At 42.1% G+C, this 26566-nt stretch overlaps 2 protein-coding genes and 1 long non-coding RNA gene across 11 annotated transcripts in view; 1 reads left to right on the top strand and 2 right to left on the bottom strand.

Annotated features, from left to right (window-relative positions):
- Positions 1–1051: 1051 nt before the first annotated feature.
- On the bottom strand, positions 1052–8570 carry tmem88b (transmembrane protein 88 b). The gene is made up of 3 exons (XM_067579217.1): positions 8004–8570; positions 5400–5810; positions 1052–2242 (listed from the first exon to the last, which is right to left on the bottom strand). Exons 2-3 carry the CDS (start codon positions 5802–5804, stop codon positions 1961–1963), a joined length of 687 nt encoding a protein of 228 aa, XP_067435318.1. The 5' UTR covers positions 5805–5810; positions 8004–8570; the 3' UTR covers positions 1052–1960.
- LOC137174130 (uncharacterized) lies at positions 2186–18471 on the top strand. Of its 3 annotated transcripts, none has more exons than XR_010925286.1 (11): positions 2186–2298; positions 4307–4401; positions 5405–5614; positions 14873–14935; positions 15025–15113; positions 15453–15500; positions 15721–15787; positions 16163–16284; positions 16404–16591; positions 16940–17134; positions 17404–18471. It is a non-coding gene; the product is annotated as an uncharacterized lncRNA (long non-coding RNA). The 3 variants fall into 3 exon arrangements; XR_010925288.1 differs by having other exon boundaries at positions 15010–15113; XR_010925287.1 differs by lacking the exons at positions 16940–17134; positions 17404–18471 and adding an exon at positions 16747–16779.
- kdm6ba (lysine (K)-specific demethylase 6B, a) overlaps positions 13322–26566 on the bottom strand; it is a 103333-nt gene continuing 90088 nt past the window's right edge. For 5 of the 7 annotated variants that reach the window (XM_067579210.1, XM_067579211.1, XM_067579213.1 and 2 more), the window contains 21 exons: positions 26330–26451; positions 25639–25762; positions 25308–25403; positions 24897–25185; positions 24698–24775; positions 24332–24502; positions 23981–24169; positions 23114–23686; positions 19048–22883; positions 18618–18744; positions 18145–18250; positions 17717–17922; positions 17388–17494; positions 17234–17302; positions 16967–17115; positions 16738–16852; positions 16420–16607; positions 16148–16289; positions 15650–15776; positions 15130–15300; positions 13322–14932 (listed from right to left, as the gene is read on the bottom strand). In XM_067579210.1, the coding sequence (XP_067435311.1) occupies positions 14915–14932; positions 15130–15300; positions 15650–15776; positions 16148–16289; positions 16420–16607; positions 16738–16852; positions 16967–17115; positions 17234–17302; positions 17388–17494; positions 17717–17922; positions 18145–18250; positions 18618–18744; positions 19048–22883; positions 23114–23686; positions 23981–24169; positions 24332–24502; positions 24698–24775; positions 24897–25185; positions 25308–25403; positions 25639–25757 (6876 nt within the window). In that variant the 5' untranslated portion in view covers positions 25758–25762; positions 26330–26451 and the 3' untranslated portion in view covers positions 13322–14914. Of the gene's footprint in view, positions 14933–15129; positions 15301–15649; positions 15777–16147; positions 16290–16419; positions 16608–16737; positions 16853–16910; positions 17116–17233; positions 17303–17387; positions 17495–17716; positions 17923–18144; positions 18251–18617; positions 18745–19047; positions 22884–23113; positions 23687–23980; positions 24170–24331; positions 24503–24697; positions 24776–24896; positions 25186–25307; positions 25404–25638; positions 25763–26329; positions 26452–26566 lie in introns of those variants that run through there. The other 2 variants (XM_067579215.1, XM_067579216.1) reach the window with 2 other exon arrangements.

Genomic DNA, 26566 nt, shown 5'->3' with positions numbered 1-26566 from the left:
AAAGTAATCTAGTCTGAATGTAGCATTGATATGCATTTGGTGTTGGACGGTTTTAGAGACAGGAAAAATAAAGTTCTTTCCACTGTAATTATGTGTAAAATAAGTGCAATATTTGCAAGTTCGCAGAATTATTGTATACTTTCTTTGCATAAGATTGTGTTCTATAACTATATTCATACCAGAATAAGTAATGCATGGTAACATTCTCATACATAGACATGTTTAAACCATATACAAATTCACCGCAGGTCAACTCAATGATACTTGGTTTACAGTCACGTCTGCAGTGGTTTTCAAAATTAAAGGATAGGAAAGCAAACTCATGTTCTAATCACATGTTTTGTGAATTTCAATTACTGGACAAATTTGGCTCATCAGACCTTTTTTAATAAAAAATGTTCAGATCAGTCAATCTGGGATTGAAAATGTACTGTTCACAACTTGTAGGTATATGCAATCTTTGAGTGGCTGCAAATAGACACTTTTTCATTCAGATGGGGTCATAAGCCAATAAGTTTGGGAATCACTGGCTTTATACTATACCTATGTTCATCTCAGAGTACTGCAACTTGGTATCAGCCAAAATGTTTCCTGGTTTTTCCACACTCAGTATATTTTTATTGTAATTATGATACATGTTCTTTGTCCCAGTTTTTAAGTCTCATGTGTTGTTCCACCCTTTGGTCTCTTGGGGGAGACATTAACCACTCACAGTCAAACCTGCCACAGTTGAGGCTCCATGTGCTCAGTCACAAGGCTGGTTTTGCCTACATGTATTTTTACAAATTCCACTGTAATCATTTTTATATTTTTCTCAAGGGACCTAACAATAACCCCTAACAATAGCGACTGTTTCCGCAGAAAAGCTGCATAACTTCGGCGGCACTCAGAAGTGTTTTTGAACTGCGTGTTCACTCACATTTTGTGTTGGCTGGCATTGAGGTCAATTTGTTCGCTCCTTAGCTGGGAACAGTCTTATATAATCCTTTCCTGTTCCTAATAGTAGACTCAACCCATCCCACCCCATGCTAATACAGGACACAACTCCAGCTGAATTCAAAATCTTTATTTATAAAAATGAAATAACATAAGAAATTGCTGTCACAGTTTGACACACAAAACTACCCTAGACAAATAAATGAAGGTTGTTCATTAATAACAAACAAATAATATTAATAATGAATGTGATAAGATACTATTATTTTTAGTGTCAATACAACCGAAGTGTACTATTTCCTGTGATTGATTCGGGAAAGTTAAGATAGTATGTAGGTCTGATTAGATGCGTTTGTAGGACGACTGCAGTGTATCCAATTTGTTCCTTTCTTTAGAGCAGCTCCAGCAATTTGACTTTTTGTCAACTCTGATCATATTAATTAATTAGTTGGTGAACTACACAGTCACTTATAAAGTCATACTTCAATGTCATGCTGTTGTCTAACATCTTTGTTTGTATGAAACAATATACTTTTGACTTTGGAATGTATCTTAGATATCTTGATTAGAGAACATATGCTGTGTTTGTACTCAGTCCTCTGCTCAATACTTAAAATAAACATCATTATTGTAACTGGAAAGTTTCGAGATAGTCCATTAACAGTTCCAGTAACAAGCAATGTGTCCAGTGGAATAATACCAACAAAAAAAATTGCTTAGTACATGGTGTTCATTTTTCTTTCTAAACAATCAATATTGTTGCTCTGACGGTGAGGCATGACAGTAAGTCATTAGTCATTATTTATAACAGTCTAACTTGTCTTCCAGGATGTTCATCTGGTTTTTGTTCATTTACAACTTCCTTCCTTTTCTGGTGTTCATTTTGCTGATTCTTATATCCATTACCTCTTGTAGTCATCCACACCCCACCATGTTCTCCTAGTCACTTCCCTCTATACACTTCATCTAATGATACTCCTCTCCCCTCTCTTTCCTCTCTCTCCCCCTTCCTCCCACCTTCATCTCACACCCAGACCTTTCCCTTCCCACCATCAGCTCCATCTCGGCCACCACAGCAGCCAGTGCCAAGGCCACGGTGCTGGGTGGCAGGCAGGTTTTTGTACACAGCCCGGCTGTACGGGATGAAGCACAGGCCTAGTTGGAGGTGTCGGGCCAGGCGGCAGTAGGCAGCCAGCGCCAGGACCAGCAAAGGGGTGACCAAGAGGAAGCCCACCACCAGCAGAGCCACGCAGCCTCCGTCAGACAGCAGGTCTGAGCAGTAGGGGGTCGTCCCGTGGGGGCGGACCTGGGGAGACGAGGAGAGAGACGGCAGTTGGGATGATTCAGAGGCAAGCCTTAGAGGTGAGTTTGTTCCTCAACCAAAGTGCCACCTAACTGAACATCTTTTAAACCTTCATTTAATATGAGTAGCCTTACTAAGAGATGGTTCTCAGCAAAGCCCTGCTCCCTCCCTTCCCATACAGTTACACACATTCACACCTGGAAGCTACCCAGTACACTCACAGTCTGAGTAGCTCAGCTGGAGCACTTTGGCCCCAGTGGAGCAGTTCCCACCCAGATTTATTCTGCTGATCTGGTCATCAAACCAGCTGCCTCACAGTAACAAACTTTACAAAACCAAAACAGAGCAACTGGGCAGGCCTGCAGCTGGTAGTTTTCTTGTTCAAGGACACTTCAGCAAGAGAGATGCTAAGGTAACAGTGACCATGTAGTGAGAGATCTCTCTTCAAATTGGGAAGCTGTAATGCAGGATAGAGACAGCGTTTAGGTTCTATATATCTACTGCATTTGCATCATATATTATTTCCCCTGGCAGACATAACATTAGACAGTTATTACAGAGATTGGGCACCATTTTGTTTTATTCAGTACTTAAAGATGTGTTTGCATATATTGCAGCTGAAAAGATTAATTGATCAGAAAATTAATTGTCATTTAATCATTAAAATAATTTCTTGAGCAAACTTTTGCTGGTGCCAACTTCTCACATTTCAATATTTGCTGGTTTTCTTACTCCTCTTTAAATACCTGTTAGCTTCAGTGTTGTTTTTTACAAAACAGAGTATGAAAAATCTGCATGGTGATGATGGACATTTTCCTCTGTTTTCTGATATTTTATAGACCTAACAATTAACAGATTAATCAAGAAAAGAACCAGCAGATTAATTGATAATGAAAATATTAATTCGTTGTAGCCGTGGTGTATAGAATGTCAACTATTTAAACACTTGGGTGAAGTGCAGGGAAGAACAGATAAGGACAGAAAATGACGTGTTCTTTATGGTATGTGTGTATGAAGCGAGGACAGACACCAGTTGGTAGTCTGAGAATTATTGCTCACTCAAGCATGCACTGAATCTCTTGCCCACTCAAGACTAAATTAACAAAAATAAAAAGAATCAAACTTCAAGGAACTTGGCAGGCACTACTATGAACCATCATTACATCACTTTGTCAAGTAGATAGAAAGATGTTGATCAGTATATACTGTATGTCAAAGCATGCGCACTAGTTGCTGAGAAATAATGTAAGGGAGTAGGAGAGGAGGTTAAAAGGTCAGGATTTGAGTGTGGTGGAGGAATGAAGAGACAGCAGGTCTCAATCATCCTTATCGGGCCCATGAAAGATGAAGTGAACATTTGAGTGCAGGAAGAAAGCGCAGAGAGTAAAAAGGTTTGCAGGAACAAGGGAGGTTAGGGGGAGAGTATGTAGAAGAAGACATACTGACAAGGTTCTTGCCAAGCTGGAAAGTCAAACATTGGTGTGTCTAAAAAAAGTCATTGATCACTAAGATGAATCTCCAATAACGTCAAAGTTAAGGTTTGTTCATTGAATATCGTGTTGATTTCTGATATAGGAGTTTACATGAAATGTCAGCTGGAGAGGGAAAGCAAAACATTTAGGAGGGAGGTAGTCAGGGAAGTAAGTGAGAGAGATGGTTTTAACTACATTACATGATAGTAAAAAAAACAAAAAAAAAAAACACTTAAGGGTATAGGAGGGTGCACGGGAATGTCAAGGGAAGGACTTGTAACAGATAAGACTTACACAAGTATGCCCATGTTTGTTTTTACATTGGGAAGCCCGCTGTATGGCTCCAGATCTGAGCCAGGTTTTGATGAGAAACCCCTTCAAGGCTGGAGTTTTTTCTCATGTGAAACATCGTGTTTGCTGCATTTCTGGATGACTATTGATAAAAGAATGCCCTCAAAGATACTTAGTGTATATAAGTGTATCATGTATAATGTTATACGAGGAACCCTAAACTGTCCTTCCTTTCTTTCTCCACTATTTTTCTCACCCCTTTTTTTCCCCCTTTTGATTTCTCCCTTTCTCTCCATCCTCCCAGGTCCTGGTTAATCCCCCGCTAAGCTGCTGTCACATGAGGTCTAATTGTGAGAGAATTCTGGTCTCTCCAGTCATTAAAAAGAGCGTTGACCATTGGTATGTATTAAAAGTCTCTGAACCATGGTGACTTATTGGGGTAGTCCAGGTTAATGCTTTCTGACTGATAGGTCAAGTAGGTTGTTTGGTTTGAGTTGTTTTTTATATTTTCAGATGTTCTCATCACAGTCTGCGCATTTTTATATGTTGTTTTTTTCGAAGCGTCCCTTAATCCCCAACTCGCTACCAAGCAGTCTTTAAAGTTTTCTGCTCTGACATCTGGCTTCTTAGACTCCTGACCATTCGCCCCCCTCCAGTCCCCACACCTCCTCAACATCTGAGAGAAACTCAGACTTGTGTGATTTATAAAACCTCTCATCACTGATGGAGCCAAACCCCACCTTAAGCCCCGGGGAGAACTATTTCAAATTTTTGGATCAAAGTTATGAGATTAAGACTTTCAGGTCTTTCAAAGAGGATGAATGAAGTCATCTCACTGTTCCTCTCATCTTTTGTTTAGGAGTAGCAAATATTTGTGTAAATATTCATTCTTAATAACATGTAAACACATTTTCCTTCTCATACCAAAGAGCAGACTTAGACAAACCAAAAATGGAAATGTGAATAGCAGAGACAAGAAATACTTGCACTGGTTTCAAAAGTCTTTCAGATGTAGAGGTTCATTACCATCATTACATTGATTACCACAGCTAATCATTCAAATAAAGACTTTAAGTTTTCCAAGAAGTATATTAGGCTTTTTATGTCAGTGGGTGCAATCAGTATTGTTGGTTGTTGCAGTACAGCAACAAGCAGTATTTCTGTATGTGCACTAAAAAGTATACTTTTGTTTTGTACATTTACTCACAGGACAAATAGGAAGAAAAAAAAGAAGTAGAAAAAAACATAACTAAAATAATAGCTGTGTACACAGTTGAATAGACAAATATTTAAAAATGCCTTTTAGCAGGCTCTTCGCAAGTTGTAGATGAGTGTGACACAGGGCCTTACAGAAAAAATAAATGAACGCAGTTTAAACTCTCACTTATCTTACTTACTGTAGAGTGGCAGAGGAAGCCAAACACCACCATGACAATGGCTGGTGTCAGGATGGTCCCGAAGACAAGCCCAGCGAGGCAGGCGTTGATCGCAGCGATCACAAGGTTCTGAGCCGTCACCAGCACTGAGCAGGCCCAGCAGTCCAGGGACCCCCGCAGCTCCAGAGGAGCTTCACTGCCCCCACCACCGCTCTCAGCTGCAGAGTAAGGAGGAGGTACGACCACACGTGAAGGTGTTTCTCTGCCCCCACCCACAGCGGTGGTGGAGGCCAGTGAGTTGGAGTGGAGGAGGTGCGGGTGGTGGTTATTGTGATGATGATGATGATGGTGATGAGGTGGCAGTTCTTCAGACAGGTCCAAGGCCTGGTGGTGGGCCCCCTTCTCTAGAGTACCGCTCATACTCATAATGAACTGTGAACAAAAATAAACAAAAGGGTGTAAAATGGAAATGTAATGTTTATTAGAACTGATGATAGAATTGCAGATGTTTTGACGGTGTCAGTCAGCCCTGATTACCATGTTTAGACACCAGATTTAGTGGAAAAAACATTGTTTAAGAATGAATGAGTAATCTAGTGACATAGTTCCACATTTTTAACTTAATGAAATTCCAGTCTGGGTTCACTAAGAGGTGAGAGGTTTTATCTGTCAGGAAGCTAGCCTTATGTGATGCAGCCCGTGAGGTGATGATTATCAGATAGCTGATTGGCCAAAAGGAAAGGGGCCCATAATTACCATATGTTGTGTGCAGCTGAGAGATGAAGGCTAACTGGCATCAAAGTCTGTTTGTGTACATGTGCACATGTACAAAGATGGAGGTTCACTGTCAGGCTTCAATCGAAAAAAGATATTATCTCAAAACCGCTGTAACTTCATAGATTGAACTAATATCCTCAATGTGGAATGTGAGAATGAGCAGAATTACATAGAAACACTCGATGATACCGTCAAAAGCATTACGTTTCATACGTAGTGATCATTAGCATGACACTGGCGGCTAAAATTACCTATGTTCTTTAGTTCAAAATTGTGTTGATTTTTCATTCAACAAGAAGTCTGTCTAAGTTCATATACTAAAATTTGGAGGCCAAGACCTGCAGGGAGTCTCCTAAAAATATAGCAGTATTTAGTTGTGTGTGTAGTTTGTATTTAGGTTGCATTCATTCTGTGTTATGACAAATCTTTCGTGTTATGCAGCTGCATCTTGCACAGGACATCCTCACTTCTCAAAGGTCAGAGGACAGGGATGCTCTGACCGGACAAACGACATCTCTGAGTAACAGGGCCAGGTCAGCTGCCCAAAATATCCCAGTAATGGAAATATCCCAGTAATGATGTCATAGCTAACCAGTCAGGCTCATATTTTAGCAAGACAAGACATGGGCAGACAGACTATAGTTTATTAACTTTCTTGATTTGAAGATATTGACGCTGAAATGGTAGCAGATCTGTCATGATAGTGTAATTGTTCAAGATGCAGTATCATTATCGCTTATATCACAATGTAGTACTTAAATGTAGCATTACTTCAGTGTACAGTCAACACCAGAACACTCTAGTGTTTGATAATCAGTTGTTGATGATTCTTGATGGACCTTCTTTATAGTAATGTGACTGGTCACATTATGGTTGAGCAAAAGCTGCCGTTGCATGTTTGGACCAATGAAAGTTTAGAAAGAAGCCAAGGAAACAACTGCTTTATTCAGTCAATCCAACAGCCAGTCTTCCAGCTCAATGACACCTCACAGTCTAAGTCCAGCTAGCATGAGGCCAGACAGAGCCAAGGGCATACCTGCACCACCACTCACTGGACATCAGAGCTGACAGTGGAAGACATTAATTACAATGTTATCCTGGGTGCTTTAGGGTTGTTTATTTTCCATGTCTGTCTGCCATTGTTTTTTTTCCAAGTGTTGTATTAAGGTGGAAGGTCATGCAGGAAGGACTGGCAGGAAAGTGTATATGTGCACATGCGTGAATGTGTGTGTGTGAGGGGACTCATTGTGCCCCCTTACTGAAAATACATTTAGCTGCTCCACCCATTTTACTCACTGTTCTTGTTTGAATAGAATTTCTTTTGAATAATACGTCATGTCATTGTTTGACCCAGATTAAGGAATTCTAAATTAATGAATATCATGCAATGAAGTTAATGTAGCTACCACATGGTTGCATGGTGTATTTACCCAATACGTCATCTTGGTTGATTTTAAACTTTTCTGTCATTTGTGTATATCATCATGTGTTACTCGACACATGCTCAGCTGGTTCTTACAGTGTTATCATGCTTGGATGCTGCAGGGAGAGATTTTCTATTGTTCTATTATTCTATGATTCTATTGTCTGGAACAAAGCATCTGCAATAATTAATTGCATGTTTCTGAGACCTCGTAGACACTTGCTGCTATAAGTTGAACATTGAAGAGGAACTTTTAGCCCCTTTTCACTGTAATCAGTTGTATGAAGACCTGTCAAAGGTGGAATAATAATAATAATAATAATAATAATAATAATAATAATAATAATAATAATAATAATAATAATAATAATAATAATAATAATAATTTAAACATGTCTGGGTGATGTTGCTGCACTTGTACTCACATTGTGCTGTGGGGCCCGGTGGACCTCTTGCTGTTCCTCCTCCAGATTGTTGCTGCTTTTCTCACGTCTTCTGAAGACCACTTCTGTCCAGTCAGCCCCACACGTACACGTTCTCCTTGCACACTTTAACAAAGTCCTCTTAGTTTTCTCTTAATCACTTCTACTCACAAGTTCTCTTATCTGTTTCTTAGTTGAAAGAACTTTCATGTGATTTTTTTTTTTTGAGGTTCCCTCCTAAAGCCTTATCTATTTAGTGGTGGTATGTTGGTATGTTGGCTTCCTGCAGCTCTGCTCTCCTGCTGCTGCTTCTTCTCTCCACTATCCAGAGTTGTCAGTGGAGCTGATTAAGTCCCAGAGTCTCTGTTTTCTTTTCCACAGGCAGCATCCAATTCATATGCTGTGGTGATGAAGCAGTAGCACAGAGATGCTCTCTCATCAGCTGCTGAGAACAAACTTGACTCACAGGCACTGAGGTCTTTGTTTTAAGAAGTATGTCAGAATTTTCTGTCTGCCTGCCCTCCTCTTTTTACCCCCCATCTGATTGAGTCCACCGTGGTGTCTGTCCTTCCCTCCCTCCTCCCGCGCTCCCTGCATCCATCCCACTCTCTCTCTCTCTCTCCACCCACAAAGCTTATCAGCCCCCCTGCTTTTCTCCAACAACTCCTCTCAGCACATGCATTCCACCTCTCATATCCAGGACATGCTACACCCCTCTTTACCCTGTTGCGATGGGGGCTGGGTGTTGCATGTCGGGGGTCAGAGTGAGGGGGATTGCCTGATAAGTTGAGGTTCAGGAGAGCAGAAAACGAGGGGGAAGGGCAGCAGAGACAGACTTGGTGTGTGTTAAGAGTAGTAGAGAGGAGGAACCATGGTGCTAAACACATAATTAAGCTTGTCTATCTTACATTTGTGTTGACCAAGTGGAACCAAATCTACCACAGCAATCTTCAAATAAGTGAATTATAGTTGTTCAGTTCAGCTTTGTAAGAGGATTCAAGATGTATTGTCTGACAAAATCAAAAGGAGTCAAGTCTTTAGTAACTTGTGCATTTGTCTCATCAGACTTTTCATTGTCTTCTCATCTGTGAATGATGCTTTTTTTTTTTTTTTTAAACAATGCAGTGCTACTTATTTTTCTATTGGCTGCATTTCTCTGAGGTTTGTAGGTTATGTGATATGAGATTGTTGCTAAGTATTACAGTATTATGCACAAAGTATTCATGTGCTATCTTGGTATAACTGGCATAAAACAAGACCAGCGTTGAGGCTTGCTGGGAGCTACTATCTCATGCTAATGGTGTTTGGTATGTAAGTGGTGCATACATCACAGACTCTGGCATTTCTCTACATGTGTTTGTTTTTAAGGGCAAGAAGAAGAAGAAGTGTGATGGGCGAGAGTGATTCTTTTCACCCCTACAGACGTTTAACGTATTCCAGCATTTGGTGGAAACTTTGAATCAATCAGTTTTGAAAGAACAGTGCCCTCTTCTGTTATGTGCTGTATATTAATCTGAAGAGGACCCATAATTACTGAAGTATCTGTTGTATTCATCATTGTCATGAAGGCTTATGAAGTAATTGTTTTATAGAGAAGTGCATTGCATTCACCAAAGAAAAAAAAATGTAAGGCCTTATCTCATAATTATGTCTTACCATCTCATAATTACAAGATCTTTTCTTGTAACTTTGAGATCTTTTCTCATAATTATTAGATGGTAAGTAATAATTGAGATATGGAAATGATAATTATGAGATAAGGCCTCTGATTTTTGTATTGGTGAATGCGTTTCCATAGTTATAGTCTGTACAGTAGATGAAAAAATTAATTTAAGGAGTTTGAAAATTAATTTAAGGAGTTTGTCTGGCTTGCTCCTCTTGCCTTTTTCCTGCTGCCACACACTTTGCATGCATTTGTTTTGAGGACCCAGAAGTTCAAAATTAAGAGCATATTCTAAGTGCTAGAGAATAATCTTCATGCAGTATAAAGAAATTTAGCAGAAGAGCTGCTATGGTCTTATATGTAGTGCCTGTACTAAGTATTCTAAATTAATTAATGTGAAAACACACATACTGTTGCACCTTTTTAAATAATGCAATTATTGATTTCTGCAGGGAAATCAGGTTTTCATTAGCACCTGTGAAGCTGAAAGGGGTTTACTTAAGTACATCTAAAGTAGAGGAAACAGTGTTTTTGGCCTGTTTCCTCCTCTTGAAGGACATTGTCTCTAAGTGTGACGTCACCTTGCTGCCCTCAAAACATCCTGTTTTTACGACGTGACAAAGCTAAACCTCGAGCTTTGAAGCATAACAGACATCTATGTAGTCCTAGTAAGAAATCTGTGCTGTTGGGCTGAGATTAGTCGGTCAAGATTAAGTTTACATCCTGCTGAAATAGAAGTTGTACTGGTTTTCACACTTGATGAGTTTGATAATATTTGGTTTGGAAGCAGTCTTTGCAGGCTGAGGAAAGATGTGTGGAGAGGCTGATTTGTGCCAGCTAAGGTCAGACCTCGGGTTGAGAAAGATGAGCAGCAGAGGGCTTTAAAGCAGTTACATGATGTGAAGATAAGAGATGATGTGCAGTCAAGCGAGAGACATCAGTCAGAAGTGTTTACAGTGTAAGATGAAATAAAGTATATGTGCATTATCAGGAGATGTGGTTGAGATTTAAAAAAAAAAAAAAAAAAAAAACTTGGATTCTCTGGAATACAGGATTAGAGGAGGAGGATGAAGTAAGAAGAACAAAGAGATCGAGGAAGGCAGTAATCAGTTAAATGATAAGAAAACATCAGAGCATAAGTTTAGTAATTACTCTTGTCTGATCCTGATTTTCTACCCTTTTTCCTCTGCTTTGAGCTTGCAATGTTTTATTTACTTCAGCCTGTCTTTGGTCCCCATGTAGTTCTTTTTTTTATAGGACTGTATGTGAGACTACAGAGAACAGATATACCTCTAAAATAACAGTATTTTAATATCTATATTTGGCAGTTGATTGGTTAATTTTTTATTATTTTGTTGTTGGATTTACATCAGTGCAGTCTGATTTTCTGTTGCTGTTATGTCACTGGTGACAGAAAAGTTCACACAGGCTGTTCTGGGGGAAACTTGTCATCACAGATGAAATAGTTACTACATAATCTTTCTCTTCATCCTCAACGAGAGCACCATAAACAAACTTCAAAGTTTTGTCCATCATGATTACACCATGTGGTGGTGATTGGACAGCTGAAGTATTTTGTCTTTGCGAAGGGAAGAGCCTTCACCCCCTCATCACCTGACTGCAGCAGGGTGGACAGATGGACGGACGGAGGTGGTTTTCCTGTGTGGGCTGAAGCAGGATTTCCTTCAGTCTGTCCAGTAATGCTCTGTCCCTCCAATGGCCCCATGGCCTCTTATTTAACCCGAGGACCCAGCGACGTGCTCACACTCCGTCACTCTGCCTGGGAACACTGAAGGTGGTTTTTTTTGTTTTGTTTTTTTTACAGTCAGGCTCTGGAGCTAGTTTAAATAACTGCTGTTAAGGCAAACTTTAGAAAATACTCAACAAAAAAAAATTTCCCAAATGCAAGATTAGTCTAATCTGTCATTTTAAAAATTAATTCTAGTCTTGAAATACAGGAATATGATCTTTCTTTTTTTAAGTTTAAAAAGATTTACAATATTGTAAGGAAAAACATTATTGCTTCAAATGCTATGTAGAAAATAGTTCATAAAAACTGTATTTGTGCTAGCTGTATTTACATTTTATTTAAGTAAATAACTGTTAGGAGGAAAGCTCCGATATTTTTTAGCTTTTTGGTTTCAGACCACTTAGACAACTTGTTTCTTTTTATGAGACATGAAATGTGCACTAAATAAAAATACTGACAAGCTAAGCTTATATCTAGAGCTACCAAAAATGTTTATCTAAAATAAGTATTGAATGAATTAGCTTTTTATCTTTTCATTTCAACATTATCAAGACATAGTTACTGTTACAAGCAAAATCAGACTAATAGATGCTATGGGAAGAAGTAGATGGCTGTCTACCTTATTCTAATGATTTTTAAATGAATGTTTATCTTGTCAATACAGATTTAGTTAGTCATAGGGTAAATAGCCCAACAGTATGATTCAACAACATGAGACAAAAGACATCTCCCATACAAGTCAAGTACAGCATATGAGAATAAGAAGGAGGCTGTGTTTTGTATCAGGCAGCGTAGTTTACACACTATGACAGAATAATGGTTAGTCACATTTTAAGCATTAATACTCTACTTTTTCTGTACAGAGTTCATAAAAGTTGTTTGAGTCTCTATTGAATTATCAGCAAGGAAACTGAAGTCTGGGCAGTCTTGTTACTGCTCCCTGCTATTTCCTGCTCTGCTATCTGTTAAGTTTTGCCGCTTGTACAATCTCCTTCCTTAGTTTACCCTGGATGCTGATGTCTAAATGGAAACTTTTCTATCGACTCCAGCCTTATTTTCTCACACGCATATCTAACAATAGCAAGCTCAAGGTGAGGACGTGAATGACAAAGCGGTGCCAAACATTGGTCACAGCTGAGGGATATGACTTGTTATTGTGAGAGTGGGGTGTAAATGGATTTAAGTCGGGCTGTGACACATTTGAGAGCAATGCGTTGGTTGTAATGGTATAATTAAGATGAATGACAGCTGGGTGATGTTTAGAAGGATCTTCAACCAGCAGACCCAGCTTCAATCCACTGCTCATAGACATCTAGCTATAACGGCTGCTGTTGTATAACTGACCCTTATGTTTACTTTACCAAAGGTGGGAGGGGAGGTGTAATGAAAAATAATTATTCCCATGGGAGTTAATGGAGCAAACACAGAAGTGAGTATGTAAAAGTTGAAGTTTAAAATGCTGTATGTAGCTTTTTAAAGTTCTTAACATTTTGTGAGGATGGGAGTTGGAAACATTTCAGAGAAGCTCTAATTTATGTGCTGCGTTCAGAGTACTGAAGGCTTGTGTGTCATGCAGAGTTCTGCTATGTGTTTGTGAAAATGAAGTGAGGGTAAGACACCACTATAAAGTAGAACTGCCTTATATGATGATGCTATGCCCTTGATTTACATTGTTAACACAGAGGAGTTGAGTCTAGTCTGGTAACTTTGTTGTGTGAGTGTGTGTTATGATCTAACAACAGTCAAGTTATACAAGGACTTACTTTGTTTTATTTTCTTTATACTTTTCTGAGATTAGTTTGTTCATATTATGTGGAAAGTATGTTTTGATTTACCAACGTGTTAGCGGCAGATTGTGGTGAACAGCATATGAGAAGTACTAGAAATATTTCAGAGAGATTATACTCATTTCTGGGTTTATCAAAAAGCGTTTATTATTAATAGTCATAGTAATGTCACACAAATTCACAAGTGTTTAAGACATGTCTGGCTCAGTTTGGTGTGTGTGTCTGCAAGTATGTCTGTGTGAATTCTCTAAACAGTGCAGTTATAAATAAATGACCACAAAGAGAAGGAAAAGGGTAAGGTAATATTGCAACAGGAAAAATAGAATTCTCATTTTAAGAAGACAAACAGAAAAAAAGTTGTTCAAAGAGAACATTTAGCACCATCTATCCCGTTATCATATTCAACAGATAATATCATAAAATCTCGTCTAAAACCCCCTACATAATAAAAAAAAATTACCATTTCTCAAAACACTTTGGAAAAAAGTTGTTTTTTTTCCTTAATGAGCATACAAACACAGCATTCCATTAGTCATCTTCTCTACGTGAGCAGTGTGCCTATCGTCTACAGGAAAGGTGGCGTTATATTCAAGATAAAGATATCATTTAATATATATCAGGAGAACAAGGCAGGAGTCATGAGAGGCAAGCACCAGAGAAACAGCAGCCTCCACTCCCGCGGACACACAACCCCCACATTTCAGTTCTTACAGAGCAATCGGTCACCATAAAAAATAAGAAAACAAAAAAATTCATACTTGTACAACCCTAAAAAGGGAGAACATTGATATCCAATAAATAGAGGAAATGTTTTAAATTAAATGTACAATGCCAAAAAAAAAAAAAAAAATCCAGGAAATACTAAGTCTGCATATTGGAACAAAACAATCAAAGAGGTACAACACACAAACACCAGATGACGATGATTTTTTTTCTTTTTTCAGAGATAGAAGTCATGAACAAAAAGACCTGATGATGTGTGACAACTGAATATTAATCTCCAGAAGAAATAAAAGTATAATTCATAAAAACACAAGATTTACAACACATACAAGATTCTGAAAGACAAAATGAAGTCCCCCCCAAAACAACCAAAGTCATTATAACCCGTATGTTTTGAAGCATTCCAAACAATTGTATTTTTTAAAATTCTTAATGCTTTAGAAAAATGTTCATATCTCTATTATTAGTATTTTTCATTTTCTCTTTTCTAAATACAAGTGACAAGGCCAATGTGGTATATATCTAGGCTGATCTAGTTTAGAAAAAACAAAACAATTATTTTAAAAAAGACAGCACCCCACAAAAATTGCAAACAGCATGTACAAATTTCAGTATTCAAGACAACAACAGAAAATTTTTTTCTCTCTGGTACTGACAGAACGCCATTGAAACCATCAACTACCCTCCACAGTTTGTTCAATGGCAGCACCAACTGCCCCCTGGTTCTCAACTGTTGCCAGGGTGTCTGGTTGAAAGCACCATTTGAAAGTAAACTGGTATTTTATTGGCGGCTTGGTATTTCTTTTTGTAAACAGTAATGATGAGTAAACGTATTCAACTGGCTGTTCGGCAAGTATTAGCAGTAGTAGTAGTAGCAAAAATGATCTTAAATAATGAAAGGGAAAGTTGAAAACCAAAGTGAAACTGTGTCTTTTGTCCTGGCTTGCAGGAGTTTTGGTTATGGCTGAGGAGACGCAGGAGGGGAGTTCTGTCACCGGGAGGAGGAGGCCTGGTAAGACAAGACACAACAAAGACAATTAATTTACAGATAGATTCATGTATGAGTGAATAATTTAGTTGTGACAGTTATTTTTGTTCCAGATCAGAAAGGAACCTCCAACTTCTCAGAGACCGATGGCACGACCGTCAACTATCAGATTCTGAACAAAAAACAAAGATACTGAAAGCAGGTCAGTGTTTGCTTACCTGGTTGAAGGAGTCGTATGCGTTCATGAGCTCCTCTATGGAGTATTGCTCCAGCACCACTACGTTGGTCAGGTTGGGGGTACGCAGACGTGCGCAGTCCTCACAGTGAACCACATATGTCTTCCTGCTATTGTTCTCACTTGTCACAAACAACAAATTGAACACCTCCACCTGTAACAGAGGAGAGAGTATATTAATACACATTTAATCTGTAGTTGCAGAAAAGAGTAATAACATATGGAAAGGGTTCTGACTATAGTTATTCATCAAATTTGCCAAAGAAATACTTCTATGGAAAACTCATTGCCTTTCCTCTTTTACAGGATGGCAGCTTGGACTCCATTAGTGACCCAGATTCACAGCTTAAAAAGGTATGCAGTTATGTTCCAAGCGCTCTAATTTCTGCCAAACTATGGTTAAACACATTCTTGTCACCAGCTTGATGGGCCATTTACTGCAGAAAACCTTGTATCCTACACTGGACAGAGTTTTGTGGTTAGAGGGACTGAAAGCAACTTACGTCACACTCATTGCAGTAGTAGGCAGGCTCGTCTTTGACCCGACTCTGATAGGAAATCTTCTTGCCTGCAGCAACCAGTTGGTCTCGTAGGATCTGGATGTGCTTCATGGACTGCAGCAGGCAGTGTCTGGCAGGAAGGTAAAGAGAACAACCTTAATATACAGTGCTATCAAATGTAAATTTATCAGTATATATTACAACTTTGACAAAAGGGACATAGTAAACCAGCAAAAACTAATGCAATCAAATATTCCAGCTCTGCAGTGAATTCTACTTTCATGAGGGTTTTATTGTTTCTGATGATTTTGAACGCTGTAGTGCTGTTGATTTGTTATACAGAGAGATGTTTTTTATATTTTGTCCACCTATCAATGAGGGTAGGTCAAATATTAGAAACATCTTTCAGTATAACACAATTTTAACAGAAACTGAACATTATATCCTCCATGAAGGATTTATTGCAGGGCTGCTAACTGAGTGTAATTTGCTTGTACTCACTTGATCAACTTGTAGGTTTCTGGGTCGGTGATCTTGACAGTGCGGGCCACATTCCAGGACACATGAATCATTGGGACTATGGATTTAACCTTCTTCACTTCGTTCCACTCAAATCTCTCCAGGGCCAGCTGGTACTGGTAAGCTGCAGATCCACATAAAGCAGTGTTGGAGAATGAAACACTTGCTGTCTTGAATTATATATATTTTTACTGTTACTGAGCTCTGATGTTTTTATTGTTGTTGAAATAATCTGTAGATGGTATATTCCTTACCACTGAGAGGTCCAACGTTCCAGGCAATGTTGTTGCACCAGCCTACGGCCTGAACCCAGTGAACAGTTCCAGCGTTGATCCACACCAAGTCTCCCGGCCGCTGGATGAAGCGGTACACAGGGATGTTGGCCTTGTAGAGGTCCTCCAACACCGGCCACCAGGACCCTGTCAGGTAGTCCACCCCATGTCTTGGCAGATAAGAGGAAAACATGTTAGATATTGATGTACAGCTCATTACACTCTTGCAACCTGTATAAATTATCCAAGATATGACTGTCGACTGAATGATGTCAGCTTGTATTCTCAGATTTTACTCACTTTTCACAGAAGTCACTGATGGCATGCCAGTAGTTCTCATGGACAGAGAACCACTCACAGTCTCCAGGGCCGATGTTGATGTTTACCGAGCAAAAGTTGTTGTTCTCCTGGTGACCTGTTGAATAAGGACAGAAAATCCTCTGTCATATTTAATGGTATTTTAGCTATTTGTGTAACTAAATGTGTATTCCTTCCATTACAGACAGGAAGAAATGTCTGTGTCCTTTACCTGGCGTTCGGCTCCCTGGAACCTTCATGTAGAGCTGGACAGTGTTCATGCCTAGGATGGTGTGCCCGACATGGCTCAGCATGTTTCCGCTGGATGCTACACGCATAAAAGCTGGCAGCTTCTGCAACTCTTGTAGCTGGGGCTTCCACCTTAGCAGAGAGACAGCAGGTGAGAACAAGTTTCACACGAGCAGTGCTTTGATAGTGTTGATGACCACTAGAGGGCAATGCAGTGCAGCTTGCTTATTGATGCGTTGAAGTTGCTCACCTCTTAGGATCTGAGAGGTCAATGTTGGTTCCAAATTTAATGATCTTTCCCACTGGTTTCTGCTCACCACTGAGGAAGAGGAAAATGTTTAAGCATTACTACAAGTGACAAAATGTTTTAGTGAACCTTTAGTTCTTTTTAACACTGTCCTTACCTGCTACTTTCTTTAGAGTTGTCCTTGCTGGGTGTATCAGAAGTATTGGATGGCTTCTTCTCCTTCTCATCATCTTCATCGTCCTCCTCATCACTGCCTTTCTCCTCCTGAAGATACGGATGACAGACACAATGTGTTAATCAGCTAGATTGCAACACAGAATGTCCTGACCCCACAACCTGACACATTACCGTGTCCATTAAAACCGAACCATTAAACTGAAATATATACTTGTGTGTGTGTATATAGGATACATGACTTGGGTTGAGAACTAGTAGAGAGTGTCACTGTTAGTGGCATCAGTAGTAGTAGTGTGTATTATCCTTTACCTGCAGACTCTCCTGGAAGCTGGATGCCTGGTACTGGGCGTACTTGGCAATGGTAGTGTGGGAGCGGCTGCTCTCACAGGGCCATGTCTGACCCGTCCCACTGGGGTCCCAGTTCTCATCAGCAGGCTGCTGCACCTGAGTCCTCACCTCCACCGCCTGCTCTGCATTGGCTTCCACCAGTGACTTTGTAGAAAACAGCCCCAGGTCTGAAAGTGAGAGGGAACATTAAGCACATGCTTTTGAGACAGTTAATTTATTTAATGTGTATATGTACAAATATACAAGTATACAGAATGGAACAATACCACATACTACCGCTTATGCCTTATCTAATTGCTGATACTACAGAGCAACAGTATTTCCTTTAGCCAGAAGTATCAGGAGTGCTTACCATGAGTTTTTCATGAAAATTTAATGTGTAAACTTACTGAGTCGTAGAGATCCAGCCAGGCCTCTGATGACAGTAACAGGATTCTTGGGGTCTGTACAGAACTGCAGCAGCACAGGGGAGAAGGCATCCCTCTTGCTCTCCAACTACAGAAAAGAAAAATTACGTCAGTGCACAGTAACAAAACCTTTCATTGTCATGTACAGTAAAATCACCACAAGAGGGCAGCACATGTAAGTTTAAGCATATTGTATGGAAATATCAACTGCTTATTTTGTACACTATATATTAAACCAGTCTGTTGCTTTTAAGAATGTATTCTCTGCTTTTTGATTAAAGATTTGCCACAAGTGGCTACCCACCTTTCCTTTGTTGGTAGATAAATTATTTTACTTTTGGGAACCCTGTGCAATCATGTATAAAATTTCCATACCATAATTTGTATTATGTAAAAGGCCAAACACTGAAAGAAAGCTAGCAGATTCATGAAATGTAGTACAAATAGTGACTTACATAGATGCTGGGTGTAGGAGGATTGAGTTTCTCTCTAGGAATAGGTTCCTCTGTGTTCATGATGGGCTTGACAGAGAACTCTGGGAGCAAGTAAGACTCTCTGAACTTCCCTTTCACTCTGGCACCCCTAGAACAAAAGAAAGATGTTGAGAGATGCAAAACGTGTGACATTATGCAAGTTTCTATTATACTATTTTGCACTTGAGCTTCCTGATGTTACAATAGTACAATAACTTTAGCATTTTACTTAAACTTCATCCTGTTCACAGAAATATCTGAAAGGTAATTTAGACTGGGTAGTAAAAAATGTGCCAATTAGAAATCTCTTGAGTAATGAAACCATGAGACCCTGACCCACACAAAAATATAAACCCTTGTGAAATTTCCCATTGAACGCATTTTTAAAAGTCTTCCTCAACAGCGCACTTACTTGCAGGACCTGATGATTTCACTGGCAGTGTTCTTGATGCTGATTTCTTCCAATGGGATCCTCTTTTCCTCCACCTCCGAGGCAATGAATGTCTCCCTGTCCCCGCTCTCGACTTTGATCAGACGGATCTTCAGCTCCTTGGGTGGCCCATCTGACAGCGCCTTCAGTTTTAAGAAGTCTGTGGAACCTAGCGAGGAACCAGATTCAGTGCCTTTTTTGTGCTCAGATGATCTTTCTTCAGAATTTCTTGAGGTCCATTCTGCATGCTCCCCTTCACTGGTGGAGCTGGCACCAGATGCATCTGTACGTTTCTTTTTATCAGAGTCATAATGACTCCGATTCTTCTCAGACCCCTCCTTGCGCTGAAGGTTGAGGTCTCCGAGAATTCTACGATCCTTCTTCTCCTTATGGCTCTTGCCATCCTTGTGACGCTTGTGGCTGGAGCTAGAACGAGCGGAAGAAGATGACGATGATGAAGAAGAGGAAAAGGCCATTTCCTCTCTCTTTTCTCTATGCTTCTTCTTTTCTTTTCTATCTTCATGCTTCCTGCTGCTACTGTGGCTGTGACCGTGCTTCCTCTTCTTTTCTTTCTCCCTCTCTCTATTCCGGTTTCGGTCTTTTTCTCTGTGTTCTTTTACTTTCTCAGATTTGTGTCTGTCCTCTACTTTGCCATGGCCATCGGGATTATCTAGGGAGTTCTTGCTAGGAAGTGACTGTCGACTAAGCGTGACCTCGCAGCTCTTGCCCAACTCTGCCAGAGAAGACTCAGAGATGGTTGTCAACCGCTGCTCCTCCTTGATTACCTTAATAGGCTTTATGGTAGGAATACCCTCCTTTTTGGTCCTTTCCTCTGTTGTTATTCCATCATCTCTCCAGACATCAGCATCCTCTATTTTTAGTTTCTTATCTTCCAGCTGAGGAGGGGAGGACTTTTGAGAAGAAGCAGCTGGACTGAATGGCGGATTGGTTGAATCTGACGTGGGAGAGCTGCCTTGCTGCTGGCGGTAGATATCAGGGCCCAGTGACAGCGAAGAGGAATATTTGACCCCAACCAAAGCTGATGGAGGGGGTCTCCCAAAAGGCCCACCACGGTAAGCATACTTCTGGCTCCCTAGGACTGTTGCTAGAGACTTGAACATGCTGTTAACACCTGTTTGGTGCAGGTGGGGTCTTTGGGGTGGTGGAGAACAAGACGGGGTCTCAGAATCCTCTTCATCATCATCCTCGTCAGCCTCACTTTTAGTCTGCTCGGGGAGGCCATAAAGTTTGGCCAGGTCACTATGGCGGTAGTTGGTGTTCCCTGCTCCCATCCCCATGTCCATTGACTGTTTAGGGTTCAGGGGGACATTTGCAGAAGGTTTAAAGCAGTCCTCATCCTCCTCATTGAGAGAAGATGTCCGGCTGCAAGGGGATGCCAGAGAGCCTTGGCGGCTGAGCACAGGAGGGCTAGCATGGGGGTTGGACCCAAAGTCTTCCTGGTTTGGCTGATGCTTCAGTGCTGGGATGAGGTCTGGGGCACACAGGTAGCTCTTAATAGGTTGGACACTAGGAGAAAAGTTGTCAAGAAGACCTGTGGACCCAGTCTTTTCATTGTTATACATCTCTTCTTCCTTTTGGATAGATTCATCCAGCATAGCCATAATGTTAGCCAGACCATCAGGGAGTAGTGTGGACAACTCGGAGGGCTCCTCCTCAAACTGAGCACTGTCAGAGTCAGTGCCACAGCTGCTGGCATTTTCCAACCCACTTCCTGTCACCCTCTTCTGGAGGATTCCCCCTGTGGAGCTGGAGTTGGTAGATAGAGGTGGTGGCGGCAGGTTTTCTCTGGGAAAAGCCTGATACAGTTTGGGGGGCTCTCTAAGTGCCATGGTGGGGAGAGAGTGTTGGCTGCTGTCTCTCTCCCTGGCTGAGTCTTTGGATTGGTTGGGTGCGGCTTGCATTGCCGGGGGCTTGTTGGGGTATACCGGCTGGCTCATCCCTGAGGTATTGTGTGTTGATGAGGGACTGAATGTCGTTCCGCCATTGTTGCTCCACATCTCTCTCTGCCTCTGCTTTTCTCTGGCATACTCAGTCTGAGGTGTGAGAGGAGGCGGCCGCAGTCTTTCTAGAGGAGTAGTGGTGTTGGGCGTCTGGCCTGGGGGACAGGGGAGAACCCCGCCACGGCTTAGCCAGGGGAATGGGGGTGAAGCCTGGGAGCTGGGGGGCGGTGGACCAGAAGGAGGCGCAGTAACAGAAGAGAGGCGTGGAGGTGGGGGTGTTGGGGAAGTGTTGCCAGAGAGCAGTTTCTCCAGATTCTCAATAGCAGTCTGCTCTTTGCCTTTTGTACTGCACAGTTCCTCCTCCCTCTTCCTCTCCATCCTCCTCTTCTCCTCCTCTTTCCTCTCCAACTCTTTTTGTTTTTTCTTTTCTTTCTCCTGCCTCTCCAGCTCTCTCTTCTTTCTCTCCTGTTCCTGCCTCTCTGCTTCCCTCCTCTTCTCTTCCTCCTCTTGCCTCTCCCACTCTCTCTTCTTCCTTTCCCGCTCCTTTTTCTCCCATTCTCTCCTTTTCCTCTCCTCCTCCTGTCTCTCCCATTCTCTTCTTTTCCTCTCCTCCTCCTGTCTCTCCCATTCTCTTCTTTTCCTCTCCTCCTCATGTCTCTCCCATTCTCTCCTTTTCCTCTCCTCCTCCTGTCTCTCCCATTCTCTTCTTTTCCTCTCCTCCTCCAGCTTCTCCGCTTCTCTCCTCTTCCTCTCTTCTTCTTGCCTCTTCTTTCTCTCCTGCTCCTGCCTCTCCCATTCGCTCCTCCTCCTCTCCTCCTCCTGTCTCTCCAATTCTCTCTTTTTTCTCTCCTCCTCCTCCTTCTTCTTCTTTTCCAGCTCTTTCCTCTTCCTCTCCTCCTCCTGCTTTTGTCTCATTTCCCATTCTTTCTTCCGCCTCTCCTCTTCTCTCATTCTTCTCTCTTCTTCCTCTCTGTCCCTCTTCCTTCTTTCCTCAGCTTGCATGTGTCCCTCTAGCTCAGCATCAAGCTTGTCTAGAGCCTCTTCAATGGACTGGGGGACAGAGGTTGGGGCTGGTGGACGAATCTGTTGCTGAGAGTAAGCCCGGGTCGAGCCAGAGTCTGGCTGATGACCCAGTCTGGAGGAGAGGGCTGGATTGGATGGCTGAGAGGCAGAGTTGACGGTGGAGCGAGAAGCTGGATAGTATGCAGGAGGAGACCTTGGAAGAGGATTTGAAACTCTGCTTGTAATTACACTGTCTCCTGCCCTCTGGTGCCCTGAGGAGAAGAAAGATGACGATGATGATGATGAGGTGGAGGAGGAGAATGCAGGAGTTTGCCCCAGTTCAGCCTGAGAACAGTATGATGTCTTCCCCTTTGTGGGCTGGGACTTGTTGGGTCCATGTTGTTGTGGTCTGGGCAGTCCCTGTTGGTGAGGCTGATTGGCAGCTTGGCCTCTCTGACAGCCAGGCTGCAGCAGGGCATCCAGCTGAGAGGTGGGTCTAGTGACGGTGCTGGTGGAGCTTTCGAGCGCTGGCTCTCTTCCTCTCTGCCAACTGTTATTACTGCTGCCATTGTTCACACAGCAACCAGCAGGGGGTGATGTGGTTACCGTGGAGACACCAGCCGCAGTTACACCACCAGATCTGCTGCTGTTGCTATAGCCGCCGATGGAGCAGGAGGACTGGGACATGGGAAGATTGGGGGTGATGACAGGGGTACGGGTGGAGTTGGTTGGGGGCAGAGTAGGGCTGATGTGAGGGTGATGCTGGGAGGGAACTGGAACCTGACTATCCACGACCTGATTGTGGCTCTGCTGGCGCTGAGGTAGCAGTCCTGGAGGCCTGTAGATGCCCGAATCCTGAAGAGACACATGTAGAGCAAATTTCAATGAATGAATGTTATAATGATCACTGTCTCGAGAACTGCAGCTGGGTTAACAGTTAAAATGTAAGCCTGTTTATTTTGGAATAAAAACACCTGCTGCCTTATAAAGAGGGATTATATCAGGTATAAAACTAATAATTGCACATAAATTAAATAATATAAACATGGTACAAATGAGCTATTGCATGAATGACTTGTACTCACCAGGGAGTGACTGCTGGGCCTGCTCTGGTATCTCCAGGCCTCATGGGGCCCACTTTGCTGAGGTACTGTGGTGTTGCTGGCAGGAGGAGGTGGAGGAGGAGGAGGAGGGGGACCCTGGTGCCCCAGCCCTGGATGAGGCTGGAAGTGGCTGTAAGGCACACGGCTGCTGCTGCTGCTCTTGTTGTTGCTGGATGCAGGAGGGTTTGCTGGTGACGACTGGGCATGTAGGTGTTGATCTCTGTCTCCCCTGGTTGGGGTAGATGCCGTGTGAGAGGTAGCTCGGCTGCCACCTTGGCCCCCGATGAGAGGGCCTCTCTGGTTGTGAAGACCACGAGGCTCCATGGCCTGGCAGGGTGGAGCTAGCCCCAGTTTGGAGCTGGGGCTGGGGTAGGAGGAGTGAGGGGACTGCTGGTTTACAGCCTGAGGTTGGAACGTGTCTTTCTGTAGCTGAGTAGCACATCCATGGTTGTAGCTACCAGGAGAGGAATTCGGTGGAGGAGAGAGGGTCGAAGGAGTGGAAGAGACAGGAGAGGACTTTTGGGTGTAGCTGCCCATTCCTTGTTTATGGGTTTCCTGATAAACAATAGAGAAAGAGCAATAATGCAACAGAGGATGATAAGAGTAATATAAAACTAACAAAGGATTTGCTACTTAACAAAACAGGAAAAAGGAAATCAATTTGGGGCTTGGTGTTATTCACAGCGCAGCAAACAATACTCTCAGTGAGGTTCAGACAGCTAATAGAATCAATACATCTTTATGGCACCACTCAATTCAATGAAGGTTTTCCCACTGATTGCGGTCAATAGTAAAATATTACCCCCTAGCTCTAAATGGCCTTTGTCCAATGAAGGCGTATTTCCTTACCGTTCGGACCTGGAACTCCTGCGACGGTGGATTCTTGCGGTCAGCGGTCTGAGGCTGCCAGGGAGTGTTGTCCTTGTGAAGGGGGTTCCAGAAGGCCGGTTTTGGAGGGAGGTGGTGGACTGATGACTGATGCTGTGATAACAAAGACTGGCCTGGGCCAGAGAAACGCTGCTGCCCAGGATGGGAGACCTGCACAGGGAGTGGGACATTAGAATGTTTGTGACTGAAAGACTAATAAGAATGACAAATAAAACGGTGGAGAAAATAAATAACTTAAGTTATTATTTGCCACTCAATGTCGCTGTTTTGGTATTAACAGATTTTTAAAAAAGGGTTGTTCCTGTCTGATACCTGATCTGAACTCTTTTTCCTCTTGCTGGGGCTGGGAGAGTCCTCTGCAGCTGGGCGGGAGGACGGGTGCAGGGATGGCAGAGGAGTGTGCTGGATGACAGAGTGCTCCCCCAGTGGAGGGCCCGGTCTCTTCAGCTGACCCCCTTGCATCTTTCCAGGGTAGCCCCTCTGCTGTTCAGAGAAAAATGAAAGGATCAGTGTAAAATGCAACTACTGCAGTCAGTTCATTTTCCTGATATTTTCAGCCAAAGCTCAGTGACAGGGGCTATGACTGGAGTCTGCCGCAGTAGTGACAGACAGAATAGTGACTGTTCTGACTCTGTATGGATGATGAAACATGATCATAGCCAATTAGAGAGCTCATACCTGGTGCACCTGAGCCCACATCTCATCTCCCAGCAATTGTGGACCCCTGGGAACAAGCGACTCCTGAGGACCCCCAAACTAAAACAAACAGGAGAAACAAAACTTAAACCGCGAAGAGAACCATTTACCTTTTTTAATCTATGAAAAACTGTTTAGTGCAAAAAGCTGCTATGAAATCATCAGTACAATTGTTGCTCACCTTCAGCAGTTGGTTGGGCCTGCTGGGGGGAAGATGTGGGTTGGGGGGAGGTCCGCCGCTGCCTGCATAGCCTCCATTATGGAGACGAAGTGAGTGCTCATTGGGCAGGGGCACAACAGAATGTCCTTGAGGAGGAAGGTGGGATTCATACAGCTGGCCTAGTTGCTCCCAGGCTCTGTGGGGAGGTGGAGGATGAAGATGATGATGAGGAGGAGGTCTCTGCTGCTCCCTCTGCAGACCTGGTAACATTGGCTGAGGGAGCTCAAGCTTCTCACCACCTCGCATGGGCCTGTAAGGCAGAAGATTAAAAAATATTTTAAAAAAATCGAAAATGAAACTAAAGTCTTCTGTAAATTAATTACAATCTGCTTTCTAAATTGAATTCTTTTACTGATTATTTTGTGCACTTACCCATTACTAAAGAATTTACTGGGATGGTTCAGTCCGCCCATAGGACCAGGAGGTAGATGGGGAAGGAGCTGGTGTTGGTTCATTCCAGGCGAACACCTGATGATGACATGTCTATACATCAGCATAGTTTCCTATTTATTCTCCCAAATAAAAAATAAAATATGGCATTTTTCACACAAAGGTTGTTAAGTAAATGTGAATTTTTTACTTCAGTTCTGTTGTTAAAAGATGAAACACCAGTTTAGAGTTCTAATCTAAAGGTTAGACCTGATGGACAGTTAACAAAGCGGTTTGGGAAAGTTTTTATGTATGCATTGTCGAGGCAACATACCTGGCAGGTGGCTGCCAGGCGCGGCCGCCCACGGGAGGCCATGGTCCCCGGTTGAGTCCATCCAGAGGGAAGGAATCCCGTGTGCCACGCCCGCCAAACTGCTCTACTGCGTGATGCATCCAGCCTACAGATGTTAGTAATGACAGTCATATAGTCAACACACATACAGAAACACATGTGGACTGTACAGTATAATGAGAAGTTACACTCCAAAACGCTTCACAGTTTGAAAAGGTGATTATTACCTGAGGCTAACTATTAAATATCTTTACCAACAGAAAATCTAATCACTCAATGTGTTACTGTTATAAAGTACCATCATCTGTTCAATATTATGGCATCCATGGTGGATTTGTGGTCAAACGGCAGACGTCTCATTATGCAGCACACACCAGGTTTCAACAGATTATCTTAAAAATCTATTGCACTACAAATACTAGTTAGTCCATCAAGATTATAGACTGTAGCCGAAGGATCCAAACTCAGAAATGTTATTACTTTTAGGCTACTATATTTAAGTTAAACAACAGCTCAGACACTAAAAAAGCCAAAATGATTCATTGAAATTACTTACTTTAATTCAAACCGTAATCCATTATCTCTAAAGGTTATACAACACCAGTATGTTCTGCCCATCACATATTCACAACACTACGTCTGCATTATAGTGAATCAGAGAGCTTGCACTCACCAGACTAGCTGTGTCTGTGAAGCCCTCCACTGCAGCACAGAGAGGGCCTCACTCCAACACTGAGAATATCTGTACTGTCCGACTCCTCTGTCCTCAGCACCGAGAACCTAAAAGCCTAATGGCTGGAGAGAGACAAAGAGAAGAACAGGAGAGCCACTATGAGAACGAGCGAGACAGAGACACTCTGAAAAGTCAATAAATGCCAGTGGGCTCTCTATTATATAGGCTAGTTGGTGG

This window comes from Thunnus thynnus, chromosome 22, assembly GCF_963924715.1.
Source record: "Thunnus thynnus chromosome 22, fThuThy2.1, whole genome shotgun sequence".
Classification (NCBI taxonomy): domain Eukaryota; kingdom Metazoa; phylum Chordata; class Actinopteri; order Scombriformes; family Scombridae; genus Thunnus; species Thunnus thynnus.
Note: the sequence above shows the minus strand (reverse complement) of the source record. Positions and strands in the feature narration are given on the sequence as shown.

What these genes read in the sequence shown, in the direction of transcription:
- tmem88b (XM_067579217.1), bottom strand. Translation starts at nt 5,804, where the DNA reads ATGAGTATGAGCGGTACTCTAGAGAAGGGGGCCCACCACCAGGCCTTG. An exon ending in GCTTCCTCTGCCACTCTACA is followed by an intron (nt 2,243 to 5,399) that starts GTAAGTAAGATA and finishes TCGTCTCCCCAG; the next exon opens with GTCCGCCCCCACGGGACGAC.